Source organism: Hyperolius riggenbachi, chromosome 5, assembly GCF_040937935.1.
Source record: "Hyperolius riggenbachi isolate aHypRig1 chromosome 5, aHypRig1.pri, whole genome shotgun sequence".
In the NCBI taxonomy this organism is placed as follows: Eukaryota; Metazoa; Chordata; class Amphibia; order Anura; family Hyperoliidae; genus Hyperolius; species Hyperolius riggenbachi.
Genome location: NC_090650.1, coordinates 20,429,726 through 20,456,219, shown reverse-complemented (window position 1 = coordinate 20,456,219; position 26,494 = coordinate 20,429,726). Strand labels below are relative to the sequence as shown.

General features: G+C 41.6%; 1 protein-coding gene across 16 annotated transcripts in view; it reads right to left on the bottom strand.

The window, feature by feature from the left end:
* Window positions 1–26,494, bottom strand: part of OBSCN (obscurin, cytoskeletal calmodulin and titin-interacting RhoGEF) — a 511,999-nt gene that overhangs the window by 238,745 nt on the left and 246,760 nt on the right. For 14 of the 16 annotated variants that reach the window (XM_068235137.1, XM_068235143.1, XM_068235140.1 and 11 more), the window contains 4 exons: window positions 24,309–24,575; window positions 19,070–19,342; window positions 13,966–14,232; window positions 6,115–6,387 (listed from right to left, as the gene is read on the bottom strand). In XM_068235137.1, coding sequence (XP_068091238.1) covers window positions 6,115–6,387; window positions 13,966–14,232; window positions 19,070–19,342; window positions 24,309–24,575 — 1,080 coding nt within the window. The remainder of the gene's footprint in view (window positions 1–6,114; window positions 6,388–13,965; window positions 14,233–19,069; window positions 19,343–24,308; window positions 24,576–26,494) is intronic. The other 2 variants (XM_068235144.1, XM_068235149.1) reach the window with 2 other exon arrangements.

The following is a 26,494-nucleotide window of genomic DNA, read 5'->3' as shown; positions in this document are numbered from 1 at the left end:
CACCTATGTAGGTGGCGACGCTCTCTCCTCATGCTGCAACCCCTCCTACCCCCAAAAACAGCCCTGAACAGGCCTGAGGGGGGGGGGGGGAGGGGGGGCCACATCCACATTTTTGCAGGGGGGCCCCGGTGATTTCTAGTTATGCCCCTGCTAGGAAATAAGCCAATCACATTCACTTCCATTCATGTTTGATTGGCCAGGTTAAAAAAAAAGAAAAAGTGTCAGCCTCTAGATCCTTCTCACTTTAGGATCACTTTAAGACAAGTCATAATAATGGTTCTTAGTTATAAGCTACTTTAAGCACAAAATGATCTAATGCAATAACCAAAGCCAAGTAGATGTTTAGACATTTAGCCATGCCGTGATAAATAAAGCTATATTTTTATGCTGTACATAAAGCAAAAGTCAATGTGCAAAACCGTGTGGATAGTGCATTAAAATGTTAGCATCACCGTGGGGTTATTTTTGCTGCCTGCATTCTCACTGGAAAGTTTTTTTCTGCCTTCTACTTGTGACAGTTGATGCTAGTATGGGAAGTACCGTTAGTTGAATTCCAAAAACTTTAATGGTCTTTAGAACAAAAGCGAAGGACAAATCTGTCAATATGGCTCCAGTGCCGAAATTACATCCTCTCCCCTCCATCATTCTACTGTGCGCCTCTCTCTCCAGCCGGCGATTCCTATCATGTGACTCACTGGCACATTACCGGCGAGTCACATGATAGGAATCGCCGCTGGAGTTCAATGAGGTGAGTGACTCTGCAGCTGCCCCAGCCTGCTCTGTATTGCAGAGTGTGTAGCTGCCCGCAATATGCACAGGAACCAGGGCAGCTGCGGATCGGTGGGGTTTGTTTGATGGCGGCTGGCACTCATTGACTGCCTGAGTGCAGGATGCCCATTCTTATCTGTTGCTCATTTGTCGCCCTAGGCACTAGCAAATCCGGGCCTCTATGGCAGTTGTCTTGGTTATGACTGTTCTTAAGGATGGTCAATGGGTTGCTAATCATTTTTAGTTGATGCAAACTTTATGCAGCTTGGAATTGAACCAATTAAAATCATCAGCTGCACTTGACTGTTTCAACTCCAAGCTGCTTAAAGTGTAGCTGAGGCAAACCTTGGGTACAAAGAGAAATACTTAACTAAGAGGGACACTTCTTGATCCTAATTAGGCTTCCCAGGCCATCCTCTAGTCCAACCCTTGCCAAGTGAGGCCCCCCCAAAGATTATCAACAAGGGCTTATGGGTAATAAGATCAAGGCTCCGCCCCGCTTCAGGCACAGGCATGACCATACTGCGTCTGCACAATCTGCGTAAGCTGGAACACTCGTGTAAGAGGAGGAGCACGGCATTGATGTTAAGGTGGGCCTAGGCGTGCGGCGGAGGACTGGGGGACAGTGGGGGAAGCCTCTGAAGGATCCAGTGGCTTCCCTTTCCTTAGGTATTTGCCTTTGACCACCTAACACCTCAAGTTCTCTTTAAATGTACGTAAAATTAGCATAACATATGTATTAATTGAAGTTAATAGCACCATTGACCTCCAGGGAAGCAGCAGGGCTGTGAGCGCGTAGGGCTGTCCTCCTCTCCTCCCGACCACCACTGGTAACGTATTCCCTCCTTTTACACTCTCCATTGCACTTCATATGTATTACGTACTGGCTTCTTTGCACATTATTTGTCTTCTGCTGAATTCAGGAACTTTTTTCTATATATGAACTTTGTTATTGTACACAATTTTGCACCATTGTGCACATATTTTTGCGATTTTTGCACTTTAGTTTTTTTATTTTTATACATTTTTGTATTTTTTAGCACGTGTCCAGCACGGATTTTTTGCACCAATAGCACTGGCACTTTATATTTGAGGTAGTCCGGTTAGCTTACATATTGTCATTCTGTTATTTTGTGGTCCTGAGGTGATTGTTTATCTACAATGTTGGGGGATTTTAATTGTATTTGTTTTTAATTCATTTTTAAAGTGATATGTCCCTAATAAATTGTTGAAATTTTGGAGATTATCTTGAACTCATTATTTAATTTATTCAATTACTTTGGGGTCCTTGTGCCCTCCACCATTTCGAGGCAGTCTTTTTTTCTTGTGTGTGTACAATAGCACCATTGACCATCATTGGCTGTCAATCATACATAGCACAATTCATGAAGGAGACGATAGGCCTGATCAGCTGACACATTTGTAAGGCTCTAATGTGCTGTGATCACTTTCTGTTCAAGCACATGATCATGACCAGCCAATCCAAGCTTTAGCCCCCGTTCACATCTAAAAGCGCAAAAACACACGCTTAGCGCTAGCGTTTTGCTCTAGTGATTTTACAGCGATTATCACAGTAAAACTCACTGGACACTTCCGCGATTTTAGAGCGATTGCAGACAGTGCTTTATAAGCACTGTACCGCAATCACCCCAGAATCGCTCCAAAAATGCTGCAGGTGACGCGTTTGCGATTGGCGCTAATCACAAAACCCCCGAGATCGGCACCAACACTAATAACTTTCAAAAGTGAGATCTCTTCCTTTGGGAATACTTTCTTTAACCCATTCAGGTCCGTGGTTTTCACGAGAGAAATGTTCACCTCCCATTCATTAGCCTATAACTTTATCACTACTTATCACAATGAACTGATCTATATCTTGTTTTTTCCGCCACCAATTAGGCTTTCTTTGGGGGGTACATTTTGCTAAGAGCCACTTTACTGTAAACGCATTTTAACAGGAAGAATAAGAAAAAAATGGAAAAATTCATTATTTCTCAGTTTTCAGCCATTATAGTTTTAAAATAATACATGCCTCCATAATTAAAACTCACGTATTGTATATGCCCATATGTCCCGGTTATTACACCGTTAAAATTATGTCCCTATCACAATGTATGGCGACAATATTTTATTTGGAAATAAAGGTGCATTTTTTTCCATTTTGCATCTATCACTATTAACAAGTTTAAAATAAAAAAAAATATAGAAATATTTCATCTTTACATTGATATTTAAAAAGTTTAGACCCTTAGGTAAATATTTACATGTTTGTTTTTTTTTATTGTAATGGTTTTTTTTTTTTATAGTAAACATTTTATTTGGGTAGTTTTGGGAGGGTGGGGGGTAAACAATAGATTTATAATGTAAATGTGTGTTGATTTTAATTTATTTTTATTTTTAGGTGTAGTATTACTTTTTGGCCACAAGATGGCGGCCATGAGTTTGTTTGCATGACGTCACTCTAAGCGTAACACACGCTTAGAGTGGCGCATCGGGAAGGAGACGGCCAGAAAAAGCCCAGCTTCCGAGAGAAGCTGTCGCTTTTTCAGCGGGGGAGAGGAATCAGTGATCAGGCTCCATAGCCCGATACATTGATTCCCTGACTACCGAATCCGCGGCCGGGAGTGCGCGTGCACGCGCGCGATCGGCCGGGGGGCGCGCGGTAGCGCACATGGTTTCTGGACGTAGTTTCTACGTCCAGAAACCAAAATAGGTTAAAGAAGTCGTGTAGTGACGTATAGTAGAATGTAGAAAATTATTTAGCATTCCCACTTTTACGTTAATTATCCTGGTTTCAGCATTAGAAATACTGCCTATATGTATATATTGCTGCATATTGGTATGTAGTCCCGCCCTCCCAGTGATGTCCCAGCCTAGGCTGTTTAGCTATGTGGATTTCTCGTTCCAGAGCATTCTGGTAGACCAGATATTATTTGTACTGGCTTCACAACAAACATGCGTCAGAGATGCACCAGATAGCACAAGATAGTGGCAAGGTGTTGCTAATAGGGATGCCCATTCGGAATTGATATTTCCGCATTTCCGATCAGAAATCCGCATTTCTGATCAGAATTCAGCAATTGTAAAATGGAAATCGTAAAATGGAACTCCACAGAAATCTGATTTACCGCACGGTAATTTTAGCCCAATCACAGAACTCGGAAACATTGGACCAATCATAGAATGCAATTTTAATTTTAGACCAATCACAAGATTTCAATTTTTCCAATGTTTTTATCTCATTCTTTGCATTCTCTGATGCAAATAATGGCTAACAAAATACTCCACGAAAATTGGAAATCAGAAAAACTGAAAATCGGAAACCAGAAAATCAGAGAAACAGGAATCAGAGTTTCCGCAGAATAGGAAATTCGCATTTCCGACCATCCCTAGTTGCCACCATGTGATAAATGTCAGAACGTAAATCAGGGAGAGGAAAGATTTTACAATGGGCAAACACTGACTAAATCATTTATGGAGTAATATTGTAAAAAAAAAAAAATTGTACTTAATTCATTATTTTTAGTACAGTTTCCCTTAAGCTTCCTTTCAAGAGGAGTCAAGGCACCCCCCCCCCCCCCCCCAACCCCCCAATGAAGCAGAAAACAAATACTTTGTAGAATTTCTAACAATTTTCCCATCTATCTACACCAGAAAAAATATATGCCTCGTCTTTTGGTGCCCACACACGGTACAATAAAAACTTTGATTTTCCCATTTATTCGATCTAAAATCGAACAAAAAATTTGAACGATTATCCCGTTTTTTCGAGAAAAATCTGATCGGACATGCTGGAAAAATTCTGATGATTGTGTGTCGTAATTGTATCATGTATGTTAAATTATATGAAAAGATCTTTTAGATCCTAATTGTAAGGATTGTTTCAAAGACTGTAATCTTTATTTGCATTGTCTTCATAACAAGATTAATTATTGAAGTATGTGTTTGATTACTATCATTTTAATATAATTATATTTTTTTACTAAAGTAAAGTAAGTTTGTCCTCATCAAACAGAGTCCACAGGTACAATGCAAATGCAGTTTTGGCCTTCTTCCTGTTAGTTAATAGAGACATTTGTAATCGCTCTGTGGTAAAAATTCCCTCAGCACGAAAAAAACAAACAAACCCAACACTGCGAGGTAAAACACACCTATATAGTTGCTCTGAGGTAATATTACCTTCACAATAAATAAATTGAACCACTCAGAGGAAAAAATACAGCTCAAGAGACACTTTGAGTTACAACTATCTGTGTTAACCCTCCTGGCGGTAAGCCCGAGCTGAGCTCGGGGTAAGCCGCCGGGAGGCACCGCTCAGGCCCCGCTGGGCCGATTTGCATAATTTTTTTTTTGCTGCACGCAGCTAGCACTTTGCTAGCTGCGTGCAGTGTCCGATCGCCGCCGCTACCCGCCGATCCGCCGCTATCCGTCGCGCCGCAGCCGCCCCCCCCCTCAGACCCCGTGCGCTGCCTGGCCAATCAGTGCCAGGCAGCGCCGTGGGGTGGATCGGAGTCCCCTTTGACGTCACGACGTCGATGACGTCGGTGACGTCATCCCGCCCATCGCCATGGCGACGGGGGAAGCCCTCCAAGAGATCCCGTTCTTTGAACGGGATCTCTTGATCTCCGATCGCCGGCGGCGATCGGAGGGGCTGGGGGGATGCCGCTGAGCAGCGGCTATCATGTAGCGAGACCTCGTCTCGCTACATGAAAAAAAAAAAAAAAATTAAAAAAAAACTGATTTGCTGCCCCCTGGCGGATTTTGACAAACCGCCAGGAGGGTTAACTATCTGAGGTAAAATACAGCTCGAGCTGAAAAAAAGAGATTCCGGTTGAAAAAAACGTCACTTCCGATCGAATAAACCATTGGTTCGAATACTTTATTTTTTATCTCGATCTTTTTTCTCAAATTGATTTTTTCGGCATATCAATCATTTTCCCTGAATTTTCAGCCTAATCGAACGTTGGTGTATGGTACCTCGAAAACAACTATGCGATTTTTTCAATCTAACGGGATAATCGAACAAAATTATCTAAACGAAAAAAAAAGAAAAACATGTACCATGTATGGGCACCATAACACATGCGATACCTGTTTATAATAACTGAGCAAGCCGATTGTACAAGCACATAATCAAGCACATACTCCAAAGTGATGTAAAACACCCAAACTTTGAGGCTAAGCAGCAACGCTTCTCGCTCTTTTATCATGCTTAAATTACGAAAATGTCAGTGTCGGTAGAAGTGACTAGCAGAGTAAACCATGCATAGTGGTGGATGCATACAAGGGGCGTGGCCAGTGATGGCACAGCAGGCATAAGCGGCATGCAGTGCACCCAGGCCTTACCTCGTACATTAAGGAAAGCAGAGGAAACTGCATCTCCTGCCATAAAAGTGACCCGGCAGCTGTCCTCAGGGGTGAGGTTCTTCAGCAGCAGAAGATGCCTACGCCCATTTTCAAAGAACACCATCTCAGTGTTCTCTGTCGTCTTTACTGGTTCATCATCAACCAACCAGTTGTAGTTGTAGCACTCCGGTTTAGCCAAGTAACACTCAAACAATGCTTCTCCTCCCTCCAGTGCATCTATGTTCTCCAGACCTTGAAGTATCTTATTCTTGGCTATCAGAAAACACAAAGAAAGTTGACTATAAACCCGTCCGGCTAAACTGCAAATGCCAGGTGCTAACGTCAACTCTGAGACAACGCGTTATTCCAGGCCAATAGAAATATATAGCAGAGCCACCTTAGAGCCTAAAGGTGGACACTGCCCACCACTTCGCATCCAGACCTCTCATGGTCCAAAGCAGTTTTGACAGTTTAGCTATGTCCGCATTTAATCATCAATAACTTTATCCCTACTTATGACACCTAAATGAAAGGAGATAATTTTTTATCTTCACTTTAAAATAACTTTTCAGCACTGTGCAATTGAAAAAGTACCAAAAAGTAGGTGAAAAAAATACTGTCAAAATTATTTTGAGTATTTTCATATTTGCTTGTGACTTAAAGGGAACCAGAGATGAACGTTTCACACAAAATAAACATATCAGTCGATAGCTTATAAAGAATAAATGCTCTACCTGATAATTTCGCCACTCTGGTGTGCCTTTTTTAGTGTTTTTTATCCATTATTGCTCCAGGAAAAATCCAATATGGCCGCCAACTCATATCCCTTCTGCTTCCGGGTTATGAGTTGTTCTGGATGTGCTGTCTAGGCTATATGAGAAAGGCTGCTGCAGCCTTTCATCTGTGTGCTTTCATTTTGGTATGATGTGCAGCTGCCTGTAGAAAGTGTCTCTCATAGGAATGAAACTGCAGTCATCATCATTATCTATGCAGAGTGCACACAGGTCATATTGCAGCCACACTGGTCTGTTTTAGAGCTTCTCTCTCAGCAGAAGCAGCCCCTCCTATGTCATCAGAGCTCTCAGTGTGCAAAGCAGGAAAGCTGAGCCAGGAGGGGGCAGGCTTTGGCTTGAAAAGACTCCACAGAAGAGTGACTCAGCTATAATGTTTCCAGGTCAAACCTAGACTGAAGGCTCAGTGGGGATTCTCATCACAGCTGATAACAGACTAATTAAGCAGATAAGAATGAAACTAAAAGCAGGGTAGGTGTTTACTGTCATGTTCCCACTGATAAATGTAGTAAAATACATGAGGGTGCTTCATCTCTGGTTCTCTTTAAAGGGCATTTTATTGATAATATGTGAAAATATCACCTAGGAGAAAACTTAGGAGAAAAATTGAATAGGAACCCTACACGTTAGATCAATAAAATGGTGAATGTAAAAAAAAAAATCTGCAATAAAAAAACATGTTTTCAAAGCATCATCACCTGATATTTTCAATTGACCACTGCAGCCATTGATTGCTTTGGTCACATCAGGTCAAAGTTTGGGTTGGTGAATGATTAGCAAATGTGCAATGCGTGATATTGCTGTCATCATCAGATACTTTTTTGTAAATAGCACAGACTGGACTTTTTCTGCATGTTTGTATAGCAGTACTATATTGCTGTAGTGAATCAAGTTCAATGTATGGTAGACAATAAACACATGTAAACAAACATTTACCATAAAACACATTACTGTACATCAAGGTAAAGAAAGACCCCACATACATCCCAATTAAAGTGGATCCAAATAAAAAATACAAGATTTCAGAAATAAAATCTATTTTCTAAATTATAATAATACATAGCAGCCTTTTTTCAGCTGCATGATGACAAATATAAAATATTTTACATTGATTGGAGGAATCGCCCCTTCCTTTCATATTGCCGGGACAGAATCTGGCAGACTGGTGGAGGAGATAAAAAACAAAACACAGGCTGCTACTGATGATGTCACAGGGGAGGTGATCTCAGCTTGTGTGAGATTTCACATAGACGACACCCCTGTGAGGGAGGGTAGCTGATGACAAACACACCCATGATCTAAAACCTCCTACTAAGCTCAGAAGTAATGGCTGCCACCTGTATAACCCTAGTTATGAAAAGAGAAGGGTGAAAAGCATGCACTGAAATGCTCATAGGCTTGAAGGAGTGTTTATTTATCTTTGTAAGTGTCAGAGTGGCGCAACTAAATATTTTGAATTAAAAAAAATGTTTGGTTTGGGTCCGCTTTAAGAAGAAATCGATAAGACCTTGAACTAAAGTATGTAAAATGTTTCATAGCGCAAACAATATACAGGTGTCACCAATTCCCAGAGGCACTGGACCACCCAGGGGATAAAATATAAATACAGTATATAAAGACTTTTTAGCTGTTATGTATATTCATTGTTCCAACCAGAAGGGAATGTACCTCAAGCTAGCCAATATACACTGAATTGTCATTAAAATATATTATGAAATCCTGGCAAAAAAAGCAATATGTAAATAAGTGGGCAATATATGTGCTTATCAGAATGAAGTATGCCATCTTCTCAGATTTAGCTCATCAGCAAAGTGTGAAGATTACCAGTATTATTATGTCAGATTATGTCAGATATGTCGAGTCCTACTCCATAGAGCCACATTTATCCATGCCATGCACTGATGAGGATCAACTAATCCGAAACAGTCCGCATGCATGTTGGATTAGTGTGGCTCTGTAATATTAACAAGCTGACACATCAATGCATTCCAGTGGTTCTGGAGGTGTGTTTAGCTTTTAACCTCCTTAGCGGTAACCCCGTGCTGGACACGGGGTAAGCCGCCGGAGGGTGCCGCTCAGTCCCTGCTGGGCCGATTTACATAATTTTTTTTTTGCTGGACGCAGCTAGCACTTTGCTAGCTGTGCCAGCACACTGATCGCCGCCGGCCCGCGCCCGATCGCCGCTATCTGTTGCGGCGTGCGGCACCCCCCCCCCCAGACCCTGTGCGCTGCCTGGCCAATCAGTGCCAGGCAGCGCCGAGGGGTGGATCGGGACTCCCAATGACGTCCCGACGTCGCTGACGTCATCCCGCCCCGTCGCCATGGCGACGGGGGAAGCCCTCCAGGAAATCCCGTTCTTTAAACGGGATTTCCTGATCGGAGATCGCCGAAGGCGATCGAAGCGGGCGGGGGGATGTCGCTGAGCAGCGGCTATCATGTAGCGAGCCCTGGGCTCGCTACATGATTTAAAAAAATAAATAAATAAAAAAAACTGCTGCGCTGCCCCCTGGCGGAATTTTTCATACCGCCAGGGGGGTTAAGGGCAACAATGGATAATTTGCATATATTCAGCAGTGATGCACTATGAGACATCTCGGAGCTCACATCAACCTGAATTATTGCAAATACTTTCTGTCTTAAAGAGACACTTAAGCCAGAAAAAAAATGAGTTTTACTCACCTGGGGCTACTACCAGCCCCCTGCAGCAGTCCTGTACCCTCGCAGCCACTCACTAATCCTCTGGTCCGCCGCTGCCAGCTAGTTTCGTTTTTGCCGACAGGTCCGTCAGGACTGGCCACGCGTAGCTTTTTCCCATTCCCGACTGTAATTAGCGTTATTGCGGGCCAGAACGCGTACAAAAATACGCGTCGCCGCATTACGCATGCATAGATATGCGGCAACGCGTATTTTTGTACGCGTTGCGGCCCGCAATAGCGCTAATTACAGTCGGGAATGCGGAAAAAGCTACGCGTGGCCAGTCCTGATGGGCCTGTCAGCAAAAACGAAACTAGCTGGCAGCGGGGGACCAGAGGATTAGTGAGTGACTGCGAGGGCACAGGACTGCTGCAGGGGGCTGGTAGAAGCCCCAGGTGAGTAAAACTCATTTTTTTTTCTGGCTTAAGGTTCACTTTAATGAGGCAAAGTTCTGTTTTGCATAGCATTTTAGTAAGAGGTCTTTTTGGTCCATTGTAGCCCCTTACACACTCCTAGGAGTTCTGGTTCACCATGAGCTTGCTGCCGGCTACTCTGTATTATTATTAGAGATGGCTTGAACCTCAGATTTTGGGTTCGCGAACTTCTACAAAAGTTCGGTTCGTGCGAACCAGGCGAACCGCAATAGACTTCAATTGGCAGGCGAACTTTCAAAACTAAAAACACTGTTTCTGGCCACAAAAGTGATGGAAAATATGTTTCAACGGGTCTAATACCTGGAGGGAGCCAGTGACTACAAGAGGAAAACATTTTTTTCAAAAAGACCTTATACTTTTTGAGAAAATCATTTTTAAAGATCTCGTAATGAGTGTGGGAAATGTTCCAACCGCCGCCTAATTTAACGGTTAATAGCAAAACCCCCTTAAATGCCAGAAACACCACATTTGCATTGGGAATGTTAAGAAGAACAGTGGGAACAATAGGGACATTTTTTTTTCAAAAAGACCTTATACTTTTTGAGAAAATCGATTTTAAAATTTCAAAGAAAAATGGAATACATTTAAATGTGTAAATGACAGTTCTTAGGGAAACAATTCCCGCCGACTTTATCGGTTAATAGCAAAGGCCACTTACATCCTAGCAACACCTAATTTGCAGGATATGTTAAAAATATACTGGGAAACAATATTTAAAAAAAAAAAAAAAATGTTTATTTTTTTTTAATTACATTTTTTTAATGTTCAGATAGTGGGAAATTTGCCCCCCAAAATGATGTGGGATCCCCTCCCTCCCGAGCTCTCTGTAACCCCATGTCCCCCATGCAGACTGGGATAGCAAGAATGCGGAGCTACGGCTGTGTGGGGCTTCACACCCTGAGCTATACCAGCCTGCATGGTCCATGGTATTGGGGCGGTCCAGGGGGAAAGGGTCGGCCAAGCCTTCCCCTCTATTTTTGTCTTGTAGTCGTTGTCCCCCTCTACATACCCTGTAAATTTGGTGTTTCTACTATGTAAGGGGACTTTGCTATTATTCGCTAAAGTCGGCGGGCGTTTAATTTTCCCACGGTCAGAAGGAGAATTTTAAAATCGATTTTCTCAAAAACTATAAGGTCTTTTTGAAAAATGTTTTTTCCTCTTATATCCATTTTCCCTATTTACATACCCTGCAAATTTGGTGTTTATAGTATGTAATGGAGCTTAGCTATTAACAGTTCAAGTCGGCGCCATTAAAGTCTATGGGAAAAATGTGAACGCAAACTTTTTTGAAAAAAATGTGCGCTTCGCGGCGAACGTGAACTGCTGAGATTCGCGCGAACAGTTTGGGCCATCTCTAATTATGTCAGGAACACATTACTCCTATGTGAAATGTTGTTGTTAAGTGCTGCCTTGTTATATAGAAAAAAAACCATTAGTGTATGATTTGCAATGGGAAACGTTAATGCTTTACATGTATTATTTGTGCATACCCCCCCCCCCCCCCCCATTCCTTTAGATTGTAAGCTTGCAAGGGCAGGGCTCTCTCATCCTTTTGTGTCTTTGAATTCGGTACACATTTATTACCCCATGTTTGTTTCTTACTTTGTACAGCACCACAGGATATGTTGGTGCTTTATAGATCAATAATACTCATAATCTTGTATCCTGCCTCGTATCCTAGTATTAGTAGGTGCTGATAAAACTACGGGAATTGGGAAGTGTGACCATTGTGATCTTCACACCGATAACAAGTGTAGCGAGAAAAACACCTGATCTGAAGTATAGTCCCCTATATCAGAGAAAGGGATCACAACGTGGGTACAGGCACACGACCACGTGAATGTCACTTAGTGTTGCTTAGCGTCGCATCGCAATAACGACCATCACGGAAGATCGGATCACTAAGATCCCCAACGACTCCCGCACAGAGTACCGCGATCGCTTGAAGTCTCGTTCACTCCCAACGTGTAAGGTCGCCATGTGACCCCAAATCATTGAGACAGACAGATACAAGAATATCCTTGGAGAAGAGACATTTTTTTTGGGCTAGGACATTGGATAGGGGCCTTAGAGATACTGATTTGACTGACAGTTATTTTTTTTCGTTGTGTGAACCCCCCTCCCCTCCCCCTCTTTCCAGTGGGTAGTTGCTGTTTTTTAGTCATCTAATTATATTTTATTAACTAAATTTTTTCCCCTCTCTTTTCCCTTTGTTGTCTGCTCTACCTCGTCTCCCTCTCCCCCTTCCTGATCTTTCAAAAGGAACGGTCGTGAAAATCTTAAAATTTAAAACGCATACAAATAAGAAGTAAGTTTCTTCCAGAGTAAAATGAGCCATAAATTACTTTTCTCCTATGTTGCTGTCACTTACAGTAAGTAGTAGAAATCTGACATTACCGACGCATTTTGGATTAGCCCATCTTCTCATGGGGGGTTCTCTGGGTTTTCTTTAATTTTAAAAGCACTTAGTGAATGGCAGTTGCTCCGTCCAACTGCCAAAATAGTGTGCAGTGAGCAGGGAGGCTGGCCAGCATCTTTGTATTAATCATTTACAGGGGATGTCTTTATAAAGAATAAAGGCCATGCTGAGAATCCCCTAAAGAGAGATGGACTAGCCCAAAATCTGTCGGTAATGTCAGATTTCTACTACCTACTGTAAGTGACAGCAATACAGGAGAAAGATAATTTATGGCTCATTTTACTCTGGGAGAAATGTACTTCTTAGTTGTATGTATTTTAAATTTTAAGATTTTCGCAACAGTTCCTCTTTAAGCAGAAAGTGATCACATAGATAAATTTTAAGATTTTTGAGATGGTTCCTCTTTAAGGATTGTGATCAGACTGCCTAGATGATTGTTGGCTGTCACGGTTTGGGGGGGGGGGGGGGGGAGAGGGGGGAAACATATGAGGAGAGATTCTGGGGTGGTTTTTTTTCTCTTTTCTGTGGTTTTGTGTATTTTTTTTTGTCCTTTTATTCTCCACTTTCGTCTGCTATACAGGTTATAAACATTTTTGTTTTTTCCTCTTTTTTTGTGTTTATTTTTTTTTGTTTTCCTTTTAACTTACCTTTCCTTTTCCCTTTTTATCTAGGTCCATATTTTTCTCCACAGTCTCAGTACATTTAATATGATTAGGGTCTCAGAAATGATGAAGTAAGAAAATATCATTGACCTTTGCCAATAATGGAAATGACCCACCCCAAATAGGATCATCTCAGACTTTACATATGATTGGAGGAGGGGGGAGTTGGAGGAAGGGGGGGGGGGTTAGGAAGATGGGTGGGGTAGTTTTGCCCTATATAAAAGGATTAAGAGGGTGAGGCTTGATCCAAGGAAGAGGGGTAAACTTAAAATGTAAACTATACGATTATATAGAATAAAGGTTGGGGTTGGAATGTATTAATTGGGTTAGCTGCCCTGATTTTCTCTCCTCTTTTTTTGTTTCTCCAGTTTTATTTGTATCTCTTGTACCAGTGCAGTCAATTACAGTTTATTAGGGTTGAGATTATATGGTAGCCAGGGGCATGTTTGTAACATAGGCTTTCCTAGACTTGTTTTTTTGTAAATATGTCTCTCTTTCTATGTTTTTGTAAGAAAAAAAAATTGTTAAAAAAAAAATTAAAAAGCTTCTTGATAAATAAATAATCTTTAAAAATAAATTTTTGTTTAGGAGAGGTACAATTTATATGAGCTAAAACGTTCTGATTAAAATGTTAAGTTATGATAAATTACAACCACGATTCACCAAGTCTATCAAATAATTCACCAATGATTTATGTAATTCCTTCTTATCCAGAAGATTTAGACTTGAACAGCAATCAAACCCAAAGTTTCCTGTGACAGTAAAACCAATCCAGATAAATAATTCAGTATTAATTGTGCCCTTGTTAGTGGTAATTGTAAGAGTCTTCCATAAGATGGGGAAGACCTCACCTTCAATTTCGAGCATAGCGACAACTCTAGTGCCTCCAGCTTCACATACATACACCCCGCGGTCTTCGGGAACCACAGACTTAATGGTCAGCTTGGCTACATTCCAGTCTTGCTCGATAAGGACTCTTTTCCCATCAGCGCTTATGGCTACATCGTTTTTCTTCCAGGTAGCCAGTACTGGCCTAGAGTATTGGCAGATGAACTCTGCGGTGTCATCTTCATCAATAGTGAGGTCACTCATTGGGCTGACCACCTCAAGAGTTGGATCTGTCAACCAACACGTCAGATGGACATGCATTAGTGGCTCTTGATGAACATGACATAGCTTATTTCTCTCAAAGCGCTGAAAGCAAAAGCATGATGGACGATGGATTAAGCCGTGGGTTAGCAGTTTCAGCCATGTGTCAGCCATCAAACATTCAAGTGCCAGACTGTTGCTGTAGTTTAGTGTACAGGATAATTCTTCAGCTGGTTATGTTGTCTTTGAAAACTGCTGGAAGTCCTTCCTTGATAATCATCTCTATGGTGAGACAGTTAGTGCCATCTAACATTTTCTGACTGGTAGTGCCATATGCTTTCCAACAGTGGGAGGATATCACCAAAAAGTAATCTTGCAGATGGAATCATGCAAGTTGTAAAAGCACAACCTGCACTTGTATATAGAAATATCTCATCTGGGATTAAAATTAAAGGATAGCAGAGTGATTTTTTTTATATATTGTACAAAAAATTGTACAAAAAATTAAACTTTTTAACAGGAATGTAAATAAATGAATATTTTTGGGCCTCAAATTTTTAAAGTTATCGCAAAATAAAAATATAGTAATAACTATTTTATTCTGCTTTATTTTTTATCAGAATCAATGCTAAATTTTAAATATAAATATCACAACTGAAATCTTTATATTTGTTGGGAACGCCGCCTGCTGGTTTAACTGGCACATTTTGTAAGTAGGAAACAGTTCTTAATATCTCAATATCCAGGTTTCACAACCAAGTGGCAGGTAATTAAATCCCCTTATTCTCTACAGACTTATCTTTGTTACTTAATACCAGAGGCAAAAGAATGCTCACTAGGTACAAAACATATCAGGCAAACCAGAAAATGGAGCAACAAAAAATGTCAACATTCCTTTGTAATATTTTAGGTTGCTCATTATCATTAAATAGAAAATACAAAAAGAGAAAATATAAAAAAGCAAAAATGTATTAAACATATTACTGTTAAAGTACCACTAAAAGTCAACCATGTTCTTTTGTAAATATTGTATGAGGAAATAGTAGAAGACATTTGAATGCAAATACTGATCCCCTCCCAGTGGTCAAAATAACTAGAAAATACATCCTCATCCCTCACCCGGCCAGGCAATCCAGCTGCGATTGGAGTGGCTGATATTTTCTGCTGAACATTTACAACAATTCTTACTATACTGTCCCTGAAGATCACTTATAAGAAAATAATTTGGTTATAGATTGGTTATAGGAAAGATAATCTAAATATTTGGTATCCTGTACACTGAGAATTTGTTTAAATATTAAAATATTCCAAAATCACACTCTCACTGAAAATGCTAGATGGAGTCAAGGTCAGCATTCTTTAAGAAATATTTTTTCTTCTAAATTACAATGGAAATATAATGTGGTCAGATAATATGAAAACATATATAAGCTTTACTTTAAATTTGGGTGGGAAAGCCTAAATGATTAGAGCAAATATAACAAACTTAGAGTGGAGATTTTAAAATTATATACATACAAACACACACAAAAATGCTGAGTGACTCAATCTACATTTTATCAGATTTTAAAGCACCAAAACCATACCAATTATGTTTTTGTAGTCACCTGGTTGAGGGTGATTATTATTAATAATTATTGAATGTATATACTTGAATATACTTTTGAATATAGTGAATTTACTTTTAATGGATAAATTAGGTACTCCCTCATATTACACATAAGTAATACGATTGCACAATCATAATTTTATCATGAATGGGTACCCTAATGGACTGTAATCTCTCCTAAGAAGGTAATTTTTTTTCTAAAAGCTTTAAATTATAGTTCTGTAATAAGTAAATGTAGTCAATAAAACAATTACAAGAGCAGCAAGATTGTGTAAAGTGCAAAGATCTAAAATGACCAACCAAAATTCACCTGTAAAGGTGGCCACATGCAAAACAACCAGATCATTAAATGTGTAGGTTATTCATTACAATTTATCGATTATGTTGAAAAACTGAATACAATATTTATCTTAGGGTAATTAATATATTTTAATCTGTTTTGTACAAATATTCAATACATTATTGATTGAGAATGGGGAAAAATATATTATTTGATCAATAAGAAATCAGAAGTTAAAAATTATAAAAATCAAACCCTCTGTGACCACCTTTACATGAATGACAATCTTTAAAGTTCAATAATCTAAAATGACCAAACAAAATTCACCTGTAAAGGTGGCCACATTCAAAACAACTAAATCGAATTCCATTTTTAGGTTATTCAATACAATTTGTGATTATACAGAAAAATTGAACAAAATATTTATCTTAGGGTAATTAATATATTTTAATCTGTTTTGTACAAATATTCAATAAATCATTGATTGGGAATGGGAAAAAAATATTGTTTGATCAATAAGAAATTAGGAGTACTTAGTAAACTGAGTACATATTATGTCGGCGCCGGGCAGTCGGGCGCAGGGAGAGTGCCGATGATGGCTCTCCCTGCTGCAGCAAAACTCCCCGGTGGCATTAAAGGACACCCAAGGTGAAAATAAACTGATAAGATAAACAATTGCATCTATCCTCCATCTAGAAATTACTTTTTTTCGATATCCCATGGTTGTATTTTATATTTTAATGTAAGTTTTTACTGTTTCATTATTTCTGCTCAATGACACAGTCTTTGAAGTATTCCACAGATAAAATCAATGAACCATTGACCCTTTTTATCTCTTTCCTGCTCTGAGAAGCCATTTTCTGCTAGGAAAGTGTTTTATGACTAATTCCTTATTAGTTAGGGTTACACTGTAGTCTGACCCAGTAAGAAACTGCCACTTACATACCTGATTTTCAACCCTTTCAGGCAGAGAAAGAAAAAAAGGAACACAGGATAGTTATTAGTGTGCTAGGCACTGTACATACACATGTCTATCTTATCATGTCACATGTCACCTCGGGTGTCCTTAAAATACTATTCCCCCTCCGAGTTGTAGCAACTCAGAGGGAGGTGTAATTTGGGGTCTGGCAACTGCCGGAGAGCTGAATTACCATTACGTGGGGCGCACAGCCTAGCATTGCTGCTATGCCGGCTCCCAACTTCCGCGCTCAGTGCCAAAACAATCTGCCTCGTAGTAAACTATCACCTTAAGAAAACAAGATCTAACATTTGGCCTCTTTCTGAATTAACTTCAGGCCTACCTAGTCATTGTACAATGCCAGACAGGTTAAAAAATGTTAAAAAGGATAACTAAACCAGGCGACAAATGTAATAGCAAAAATAAATGGCCATGTTGTAGATTATCTTAGATATTTGTCTGCAGTTCTGGTGCTTTAAGGTTTAGTGCGTAACGCAGAACCATGCTGAGTGGTGTTAACTGTTGAGTTGTATGTTATTATCATACTCTTACAGGGTGGTATTAGGTTACTACTAGTGTTTTACCTCATCTAGAACTATCCTTTACCATAGAAAAAAAGGTCATGTTATACATGTCTGCTATATGGAGCTCCCGAGGATCCCTCTGAATATCTTATTTCTTTGTCAGTTAAGCACAAGTAGAGAACGCGCCTTAAATTTCTTTGAGGTCATTTTGAGAGTCCTATGGAGAGGGGATCAGGAAAATGAGCACCCTGTCCTCTTCTATGGAGAGGGGGGAAGGGAAGGACAAGGAACCTGCCCTGTCCTATGGAGAGGTAGAAGATTAAAGCCCTGTTCCATCATATGGAGAGGGGAGGGGGAGCATTCTTCCCTGACCTATGGAGAGGGGAGCAGAAGAAGGTATTATCCCCCTGTAGGGATCACTGAAGTAAAAGTCGTCGACACTTGGATATCTCTACTCAGCTAGTTGTCACTCAAGATGATCACAAATAACCATTTCTATCATCAAAAATCTAGAGTGTGTTCATAGCTTAAAGAGAATCTGTACTCTAATATTCTTACACTAAAAAGCATACCATTCTATTCCTTATTTTCTCCTGTGCCCCTCTGTGCTGTTTCTGCCACTCTCTGCTGCAATCCTGGCTTGTAATTAACAGTTTTAGGCAGTGTTTACAAACAAACTAACCAGCTTCTAATAGGCTCAGCTAAGCATAGTGTGTGAGTATGCAGGGGGCCTGCAGAGGGTGTGTATCGCTTCTACCAATCACAAGCAGCCCTGCACATTCCACACAATCAAAGCCTTAGCCCGACAAACAGGACAGAGGAAAGATACATTGATTTATTACAGAGACAGTGTAATTAGGAAGAGCTGCAATAAGCCCCAGCACATTAGAACAGGCATAGGAACTCATAGGATAGAAGAACTAAGGCTGAAAAAATTGTTACAGAGTCTCTTTAAGAGTGAGTATCTGGCACTTGTCCTAAGTTGGTGTGCAAACATTGCTAAATGCTCACTCATTGAAACAAACTGGTCCACAAATGCAGATCTATATTTTTTCTTTTCATCCCCTCCTGTAAATTAGAACCATTTTATGCCTCTGACTCCACTGGTGAGATTTCATTACTTCCTGTGGTGTCACCTGTGACAGGAAGTGAGGTTAAATCTCCTCAGTGACAAGACAGAAAGTCATAAAAATGTCTCAAACTCTCCCTGTCAAAACCAGACTGAAAAAAGTTATTGTTTACCGATTCAAAAATATAAAGTTTAACCCCTTGGCTTTCAAGTGAGTATATTTTTCTTTCTTATGTTCCTCTAGGGTGGGCAAAAACTTAAACCTAAAAAATTAAAACCTACTTAATACTACAGTTTTTTCTTAGAAGGATCTTATAATCACTTGCTGCTTTCTCTTTACCAGCACATTTGCCTTTCTTCCAGACGAGGAAACACTAGCAGATGGGTGAAACCAGCTTGGTTAGGCGTGTTAGTCTTTTTAAATACCTTTGATTAACAGTTTAGCAGAAGAAACGAGAGAGCCAGCTTTGAAGGTGACAACGCCAGAGTCATTGGTCCCCAGGTTTTTTAGCGTTAAGGTGTGGACGGTGTCCCCGTGCACAGAGATCTCATTGACGGAGCTGTTCTGAAGAGGCGAGCCATCCAGCCACCACTGAACGTTGTGCACGTGAGGGCTGGACAGCTCACAGGAGAAGGTGGCCGTTTCCCCCGCAAAGACATCTGTGTTCTGAAGACCGGAAACTATCTCTACGTTACTCTCTGGTGAAGGAGTCCAAGATTAAAAAGAAAAAAATGAAACAAAGGTAAAAACACACTGCTTACAAAATGTAAGGCAAATTTTTCGGAGACATAAAGGTTTGTAAGTCTAACACCGCTACCTAGCTTTAGGCACCACAGTGTCGTATGTAGATTTGACTTGGGTAACTTAGGTGTCGGCATGGAGTTTAGACCACATGGGAAGTTTCTTAGCTATATAATTCAATAATAATAAGCTATGCATTAGTGTTTTCACCAGGACTTTTGTAGGTTGTCCTCCATCGTCCAACAACTCCTCCATGATACCCATAACAAAAATCTCTTTCAAGAGATCAACATCAACCTCTTCTTTAATGCTAATCTTAACACTGCCTTACCCTAACTCCTTTAACATTATCCCGGAGAGGTGCCTGGCTCTTCTACTGACCACATATGCTATTGCTCCGTTGTTATTGCCTGATGACGCGGGATCAAAACTACGAAACGCGTTGCATATTTGGAGTTCATAAATAAAATATATTGACTGTCTTTACTACAGTCGTTGTGTGTCTACTTGGAGGAGGTAAGTCCACCACTACCTCCTCTATTTACCAAGAATTTGGTTTTTAAGCTCAATTAGCTTCCTTTTATCCTTTTGGCGCCTCTGTTCTCCTGCATAATATTGAGTCCATCCTGGGTGGAGGGTTGAACCCCCTTTTTTCTCATCTACAGAGAGCGATTTCATATTCCTGAGTGGGGTCAGGAAAATCTCCCTACCTGCCTTTACAGCGGTTGCCTAATAGTAACCCTGGTTTGTGAGTATTAATATTTACTCTATCTAGTAACCATTTACCAGTACATATTACACTATTGGGGCTCTTGGTGTTCCCTGTTTTTAACATTATCCCATTCCTGATAAAAAACACCATTCATGACAACATCCATGGTGTTAACTAATTCCTAACATTTATACCCCTAGCTGAAGAGCACAGAGCAATACCCTTACCTCCCCCTATCTGCTAAACCTAACTTTATTTTATCGACATTAACCCCAACCAACCTTGTAACAGAAATGAACTGCTCTAACCACAGGTATTATGGCAACCCTGAGGCATTAGGACAAGGCTCTCTTATGCTCCCAGACACCCTGGAGAGGACCCTAAGTGGCTTCAACTCTAAAGTGCTTGGCGGATGCCAGGAGAAGAGCATGATTATAAGTTTGTCAAAAGCACAGAATACCCAGCATTTTCTTCTATGAAAGATGAATACAGTGCAATCCTCCCGCCAAAGTGCAAGCAGCATGTATTAATTATTTCAATCCACTAATGCAATGTAAATTGTAACATACAATCTATCTCAACTACGGGAATATTCCCATGACGAAATAGGTCTTAATGTAATAGCTCCTAAGCCTCTCTTGGTTCATTTGCATTTTGATCCTCTGTTGGCTGTAAAACCAACAAAAGAGTAAATAAGACCATCCTAGTGTTTGGTATTTAGATGATGTTTTTGGCTAGGTTTCCACTGCTGCGCCCACAAATTCAGATGTGATTTGTCAGCCTTTTAAAGTCAACACTGAGCATACAAATGCCGAGCACAGTGAAAACGTAGCTTTTAGGATTTCAGATGAAGTAAATGCCTGACACAATATGTAAATCAATGCAATGGCTTCTTATCCCACCTTTGTTAGCTTATATTCACATAATTCACAACAAAAGAAGATTATTGCTGTCTAGTGCTGTGAAACGAATAAAACAGGAAGACCACCCTGATGTTTACAATGTAGGTAAAATGTTGAAGGATTCAGATGAAGTAAATGCCAACCACCATACAGCCTTTGAATGAAGACCACCTGGTAATAACAGGTTCCACAGCAGATCGCTCTGCTGTAAGTTATAACAGGTTACATGATATACTGTACAACATAAAACATAAAAGACACAAATAAATAAAAAACAAAAATAACAACTGGATTTATTTTACATGAAGAATACTAGATGTACACATAAAACTAACATTCTAAAATAATGTTAGCGCATACTGTGTATGTTATTTTTTAAAGTGGACCCAAACTTATGCACAGCATACAATAAAAACACACGTAGTTGCTAAGAAATTTGCTCTGTGCCTGTTTAGGGAGATCAGCCTGTCTAATCAGCCATTAGCAGCAAGTAATCAGCAAGTGTGAATCAGGGCTGTGAACTGTGCCTGACCTGTGCTGCAGTTATGTGATCATATGTAGTTACTGGAGGTTAACCCTTTCTGTGCTCCCAGGAATGTGCAGGAAGTTAACGCTCCAGGTTTTTTTTTTCGTTTTTTTTTAGGATTTCTATAAGTTACTTGGAAGAAATGATTTTCTCTAACGTTTATTTTGCTGTAGCTTATCTTTTACAGCAGAGAGGAGGTAACCATTTTATTTTTCTGACCCAAGAGCAGAACTTATGACCTCATGCTTCACAGGCAGAGGCAGTACTTCTGGCATATTTTTATGAAAATAACAATGGTTTAAACAATGCATGTTGGTAAAGATGAGATACGTGCAGCTGTAAAGTATAAGACTGGGTAGAAATTACTATAAAGTATTTTATCTATAATCTTTGGGAATTGGGAAAAAACAGAAAGCCTTTTTTTTTACTTTCTGGGGAAAAACATTTTTTGGAATTAGAACTGCACTCCTCCAAACCTTCTAAGTGACATACCAAAATCAAACTCAAATATATAATTGTTGAATGGTGCATCCAGAACTTCTCAACCACCCACGCCAAGTGTTTCAACTCGAGGCAGCTGATCTTGGTGCCAGCGCCAACCCAGAGTTTTAGCCGGGCACCTCATAAATTAGTGAAAAAAAGAGTAATTCTGTAGCCAGCAAAAGCTGGTGGCCGAATTAAGCGCCCTCCTGAGTTGCTACAACTCGGATGGGGAATAGTAATCAGCGTGGGTATTTATTAAAGTCTCATAACACCTACTACCTAGTGATTATTGGGTGATTTAAAGAGAACCCGATGTCGGTTTGAAGAATATTATCTGCATACAGAGGCTGGATCTGCCTATACAGCCCAGCCTCTGTTGCTATCCCAAACCCCCCTAAGGTCCCCCTGCACTCTGCAATCCCTCATAAATCACAGCCACACTGCTAACAAACAGCTTGTCAGAGCTGGCTGTGTTTAACTCTATAGTGTCAGTCTGCTGCTCTCCCCGCCTCCTGCAGAACTCCGGTCCCCGCCTGCATCCCTTCCCTCCCTGCTGATTGGAGGGAAGGGACGGGGCAGGGACCGGAGCTATGCAGGAGGCGGGGGAGCAGCTGAGACTGACACTACAGATGTAAACACAGCCTCACAGCACGGCTGTGATTTATGAGGGATTGCAGAGTGCAGGGGGACCTTAGTGGGGTTTGGGATAGCAACAGAGGCTGGGCTGTATAGGCAGATCCAGCCTCTGTATGCAGATAACATTCTTTAAACACACCTCGGGTTCTCTTTAAGGCTACTTTCCCACCAGGATGTTGCGTTTTAGGGGACATTATGGCCGCATAATGTGCCCCTAATGCAACGCCTGGTGGTGTTGGATGTGGACGTCAGAGCGAGCCGCGTTATGCAGCTCACTCTGGTGTCCGTGATGCCGTGATGCGTACTTTGTGACGCATGCGGCATCACTTGGTCCCGCCAGCCAATCGCAGCACAAAGTGGCCGCTCCGGGAAGTAAACACTGCACGTCACAAAGTGCAGTGAATAATAATTAGCCATGTGCCTGGGTGCTCTCCCCTCCTCCCCAACCTTACTGAGCATGTGCAAGCAGTCGTATAACGTACTGCATGCATTACTTTCTCTTGATGTCTAGCGTTACAATGTAACGCAACGTGGGCACTGTGAACAGCCCATTGATTTTTCATTATTGTGAGTTGGGCTGCGTTACCGGCTGCTCTAACGTGCGCCTGTAACGCTCTCCGGGGGGTCCCATCGCTGGATTGCTGGGACAGAGGAGGATGGGGGAAGCCTCATTAGGACCCAGAGGCTTCCCCCTCCCGAGGTAGGCATTCCCCAGAGGGGTTGTTTGTTATGTTACAGATTTGCTTGAAGTTGTTTAACTCTTCCTGTACTAGAAAGCAATATGACACTCTTTTCTTTGCTACAAATATTGTATTTCTTAGCAGCACTACACATACAATTTACTATCTCATAAGTTTATTGTCGCTTCGGGTTTGCTTAAGGCTGCTTTCACATTGGGACGTTACAGGTGCACGTTAGAGCAGCCTGTAACGCAGCCCAACTCACAGTAATGAAAAATCAATGGGCTGTTCACAGTGCTCAGGTTGCGTTACAGTGTAACGCTGCACGTTCTATGAAAGTGCAGCATGCTGTGTGCTATATGCGGTTTTAGCCGCGTTAGACTGCTTGCACATGCTCAGTTATGTTGGAGGAGGAGGGGAGAGTCCGCTAGTGCCCCTAGCCACATGGCTAATTAATATTCACTGCACTGTGTGACGTGCAGTGTTTACTTCCTGGAGCGGCTGCTCTGTGCGGCGATTGGCTGGCGGGACCACGTGATGCGGAGTGTTCCGATCACGTGGTCTCCACCGGCGCATGCGTCAAAAATTACGCATCACGGACACATCAAGAGCCGCTCTATGTAGCTTCCTCCTTTACCACCACCATGCGTTGCGTTAGGGGAACGTTATGCGACTGTAACGTCCCCTCTAACGCAACATCCAAGTGTAAAAGTGCCCTTAAACTAAACATACTACTAACTACATATGACTTCAATTTACTACGTCTTATTTCCTTATTTCCCTGCATGGCATTGCTTAATGCATAGGTTATTATGCAGACAGAAAGTGCTGGTCTTCCCTGTGTACTCAGAGTGCCCCCTATGTACTCAGGGACCCCATAGCAAGCACCATGTCTGCCTTCAGCTCCTACAAGCCCAATAATGTGTAAAGAAGTACATTAATTTAATTAACATATTGTTTGCTTCCCGTAATAATGCTGATTACCTTGTACGAAGACGGAGGCGGTGGTCTGGGAGGTCTCCGTGCTGCACGTATACTGGCCGTCATCTTCCATGTCCACATTGCGGATCACTAGTTCAACTAAGGTGCCATCTTGTCTCATTTCATACTTATCGCTGGGTTGTAGAACCAGCGCCCCCTTCCTCCACTCCACGCGGGAGCCGGCTCTGGAGACCTGGCACTGCAGCACCGCCGTCCGGCCCTCCTCCGGCTCAATGTTACACAGCTCTTGTGTGAAAGCTACAGGCAGGGCTAAAAAACACAGCGACGATGGTGAGCAGAGCGCAATCTCTACCGACACACAGACAGAACAGGACAGTAAGGAAAAGGGACAGACTGCCTGCAAAAAATTCATAGATTTAACCCTCTAGCAGCCAATTTATTTGGGGGCTTGCAAGTACTTCAGGCCAATTTATTTTAGCACTTTTTTATTTATTTTATCTTTGTTACATTTCCTTGCTTCTAATTAGTACTGCTGTAATGTGTAATTATGTCCACTTGTCACTAGTGGGCAGTGTGAGACAATAACAGAGGACTTCTGCTTTCAGTTTCTATATTTTCTGCTAGTAGAGAGAGATTAGAGCATTCCAAGAATTTACAACACAACAAATTCTGCCAGCTGAGATCAAAAGCAGAGCATTTATCTCAAACGAGATAACTCTATTGGAGCTGCTAATGGATTAAAGAGGCAACCCACTTTTATAATAATTTTCCTGGTTTCAGCATCAGAAACACTTCCTATATTTTTATATTGTTGTATCATGGTATGTACAGGTAGCTTCGCCCTCCCAGTGATGTTTAGTCCAGGCTGTTTAGCTATGCGGAATTATCCTCCCAGAGCATTCTGGGAGACCAGGTATTCTTTCGACTAGCTTTAGAACACTGAGCATACACAAACATTCTGCAGAGCTGCACCTGCCGGCAGTAAAGATGTCGCCGGATGTGATAAAATTCAGAATGTAAATCAAGGCGAGGTAAGACTTTACAATGGGCCACAGATGTTGCAGGTGGTGACATTTTTAACGTGTCCATACATCAGACAATGTATGGGCAGATCGACTAAGGGACAGATCTCTCTCTCTCTGATCAAATCTGATTGGAGAAGGATCTGTTGCCTGCCCATACACTGCAGATCTCAGCATGAAATCTTTCGGGAACTGGCTTTGTGATGATACATCGGCTGCCTCACCGCCCCCCGCACTGTCTCTCTAATGTAAAATGTGCTGCCACCGCTTCTCCCTAGACCCACCCCCCCCCCCCCACCGTTGCCTGGTGCATAGGTGGGCACATGTGTGACATCACAGCCACGTTATGACAACAACCACGCGGGGCGCATGTATGCAGATTGTGGGCAGAGCCTGGAGCCAGAGGCCAAAACGGGCAAATAAATTTGACCTTAGAGGGGACAGCGCGGGGGGTTCCGCCACGTCCGTCGCTCAATATTGCACCCTGTTACCACCATACACCCAACCAAGGACGTCGGCCCTACATCTTACAGCTATGGGGAGAATTCCCCATAGCTAAATAGCCTAGGCTAAACATCAATGTAAGGGTGGGGTTACTGTTTTTGAAAATTACTGTTAAAGTGGGTATCCTGATCAATTTATTGTATTCTACTCTATGGCACTACAGGGCCTCTTTAAGAAAAGTCAGAAATGATACTGATGTAAAAGCAAAAATTAGACCAGTTATTATTTGCATGACTACAAGGAAAACTTAAAGGACACGCCCTAGCGCCATTAAAATTTTAAAAATCCACTTACCTGGGGCTCCCTCCAGCCTCTGCCAGCCGTCCGGTGCCCTCGACGAAGCTCCGCTCCCCGCTGGTGGTCCGAGGTCCCCTCTGGTGCAAGATGTCTAATGCGCCTGCGCGATCGGCTCTCAGAGCCGGGCTGACGTCATCCAGACTGTACTGCGCAGGCACAGTAGTTCTGCTCCTGCGCAGTACAGTCCGGATGACGTCAGTGCGACTCAGTGAACCGCACAGTGGAACGCAGCAAGATGCCGTCCTGGCGAGGTCAGCATCTGCACCAGAGGGGACCGGGAGCCACCGGAGCTGCAGCAAGGTCACAGGATGGCTGCAAGGGGCTGGAGGAAGCCCGAGGTAAGTCTTATTTTGATAGTGCTTGGTTCTTCCCTTTAATGATTAAAGAGAAAATAGTAAACTATAT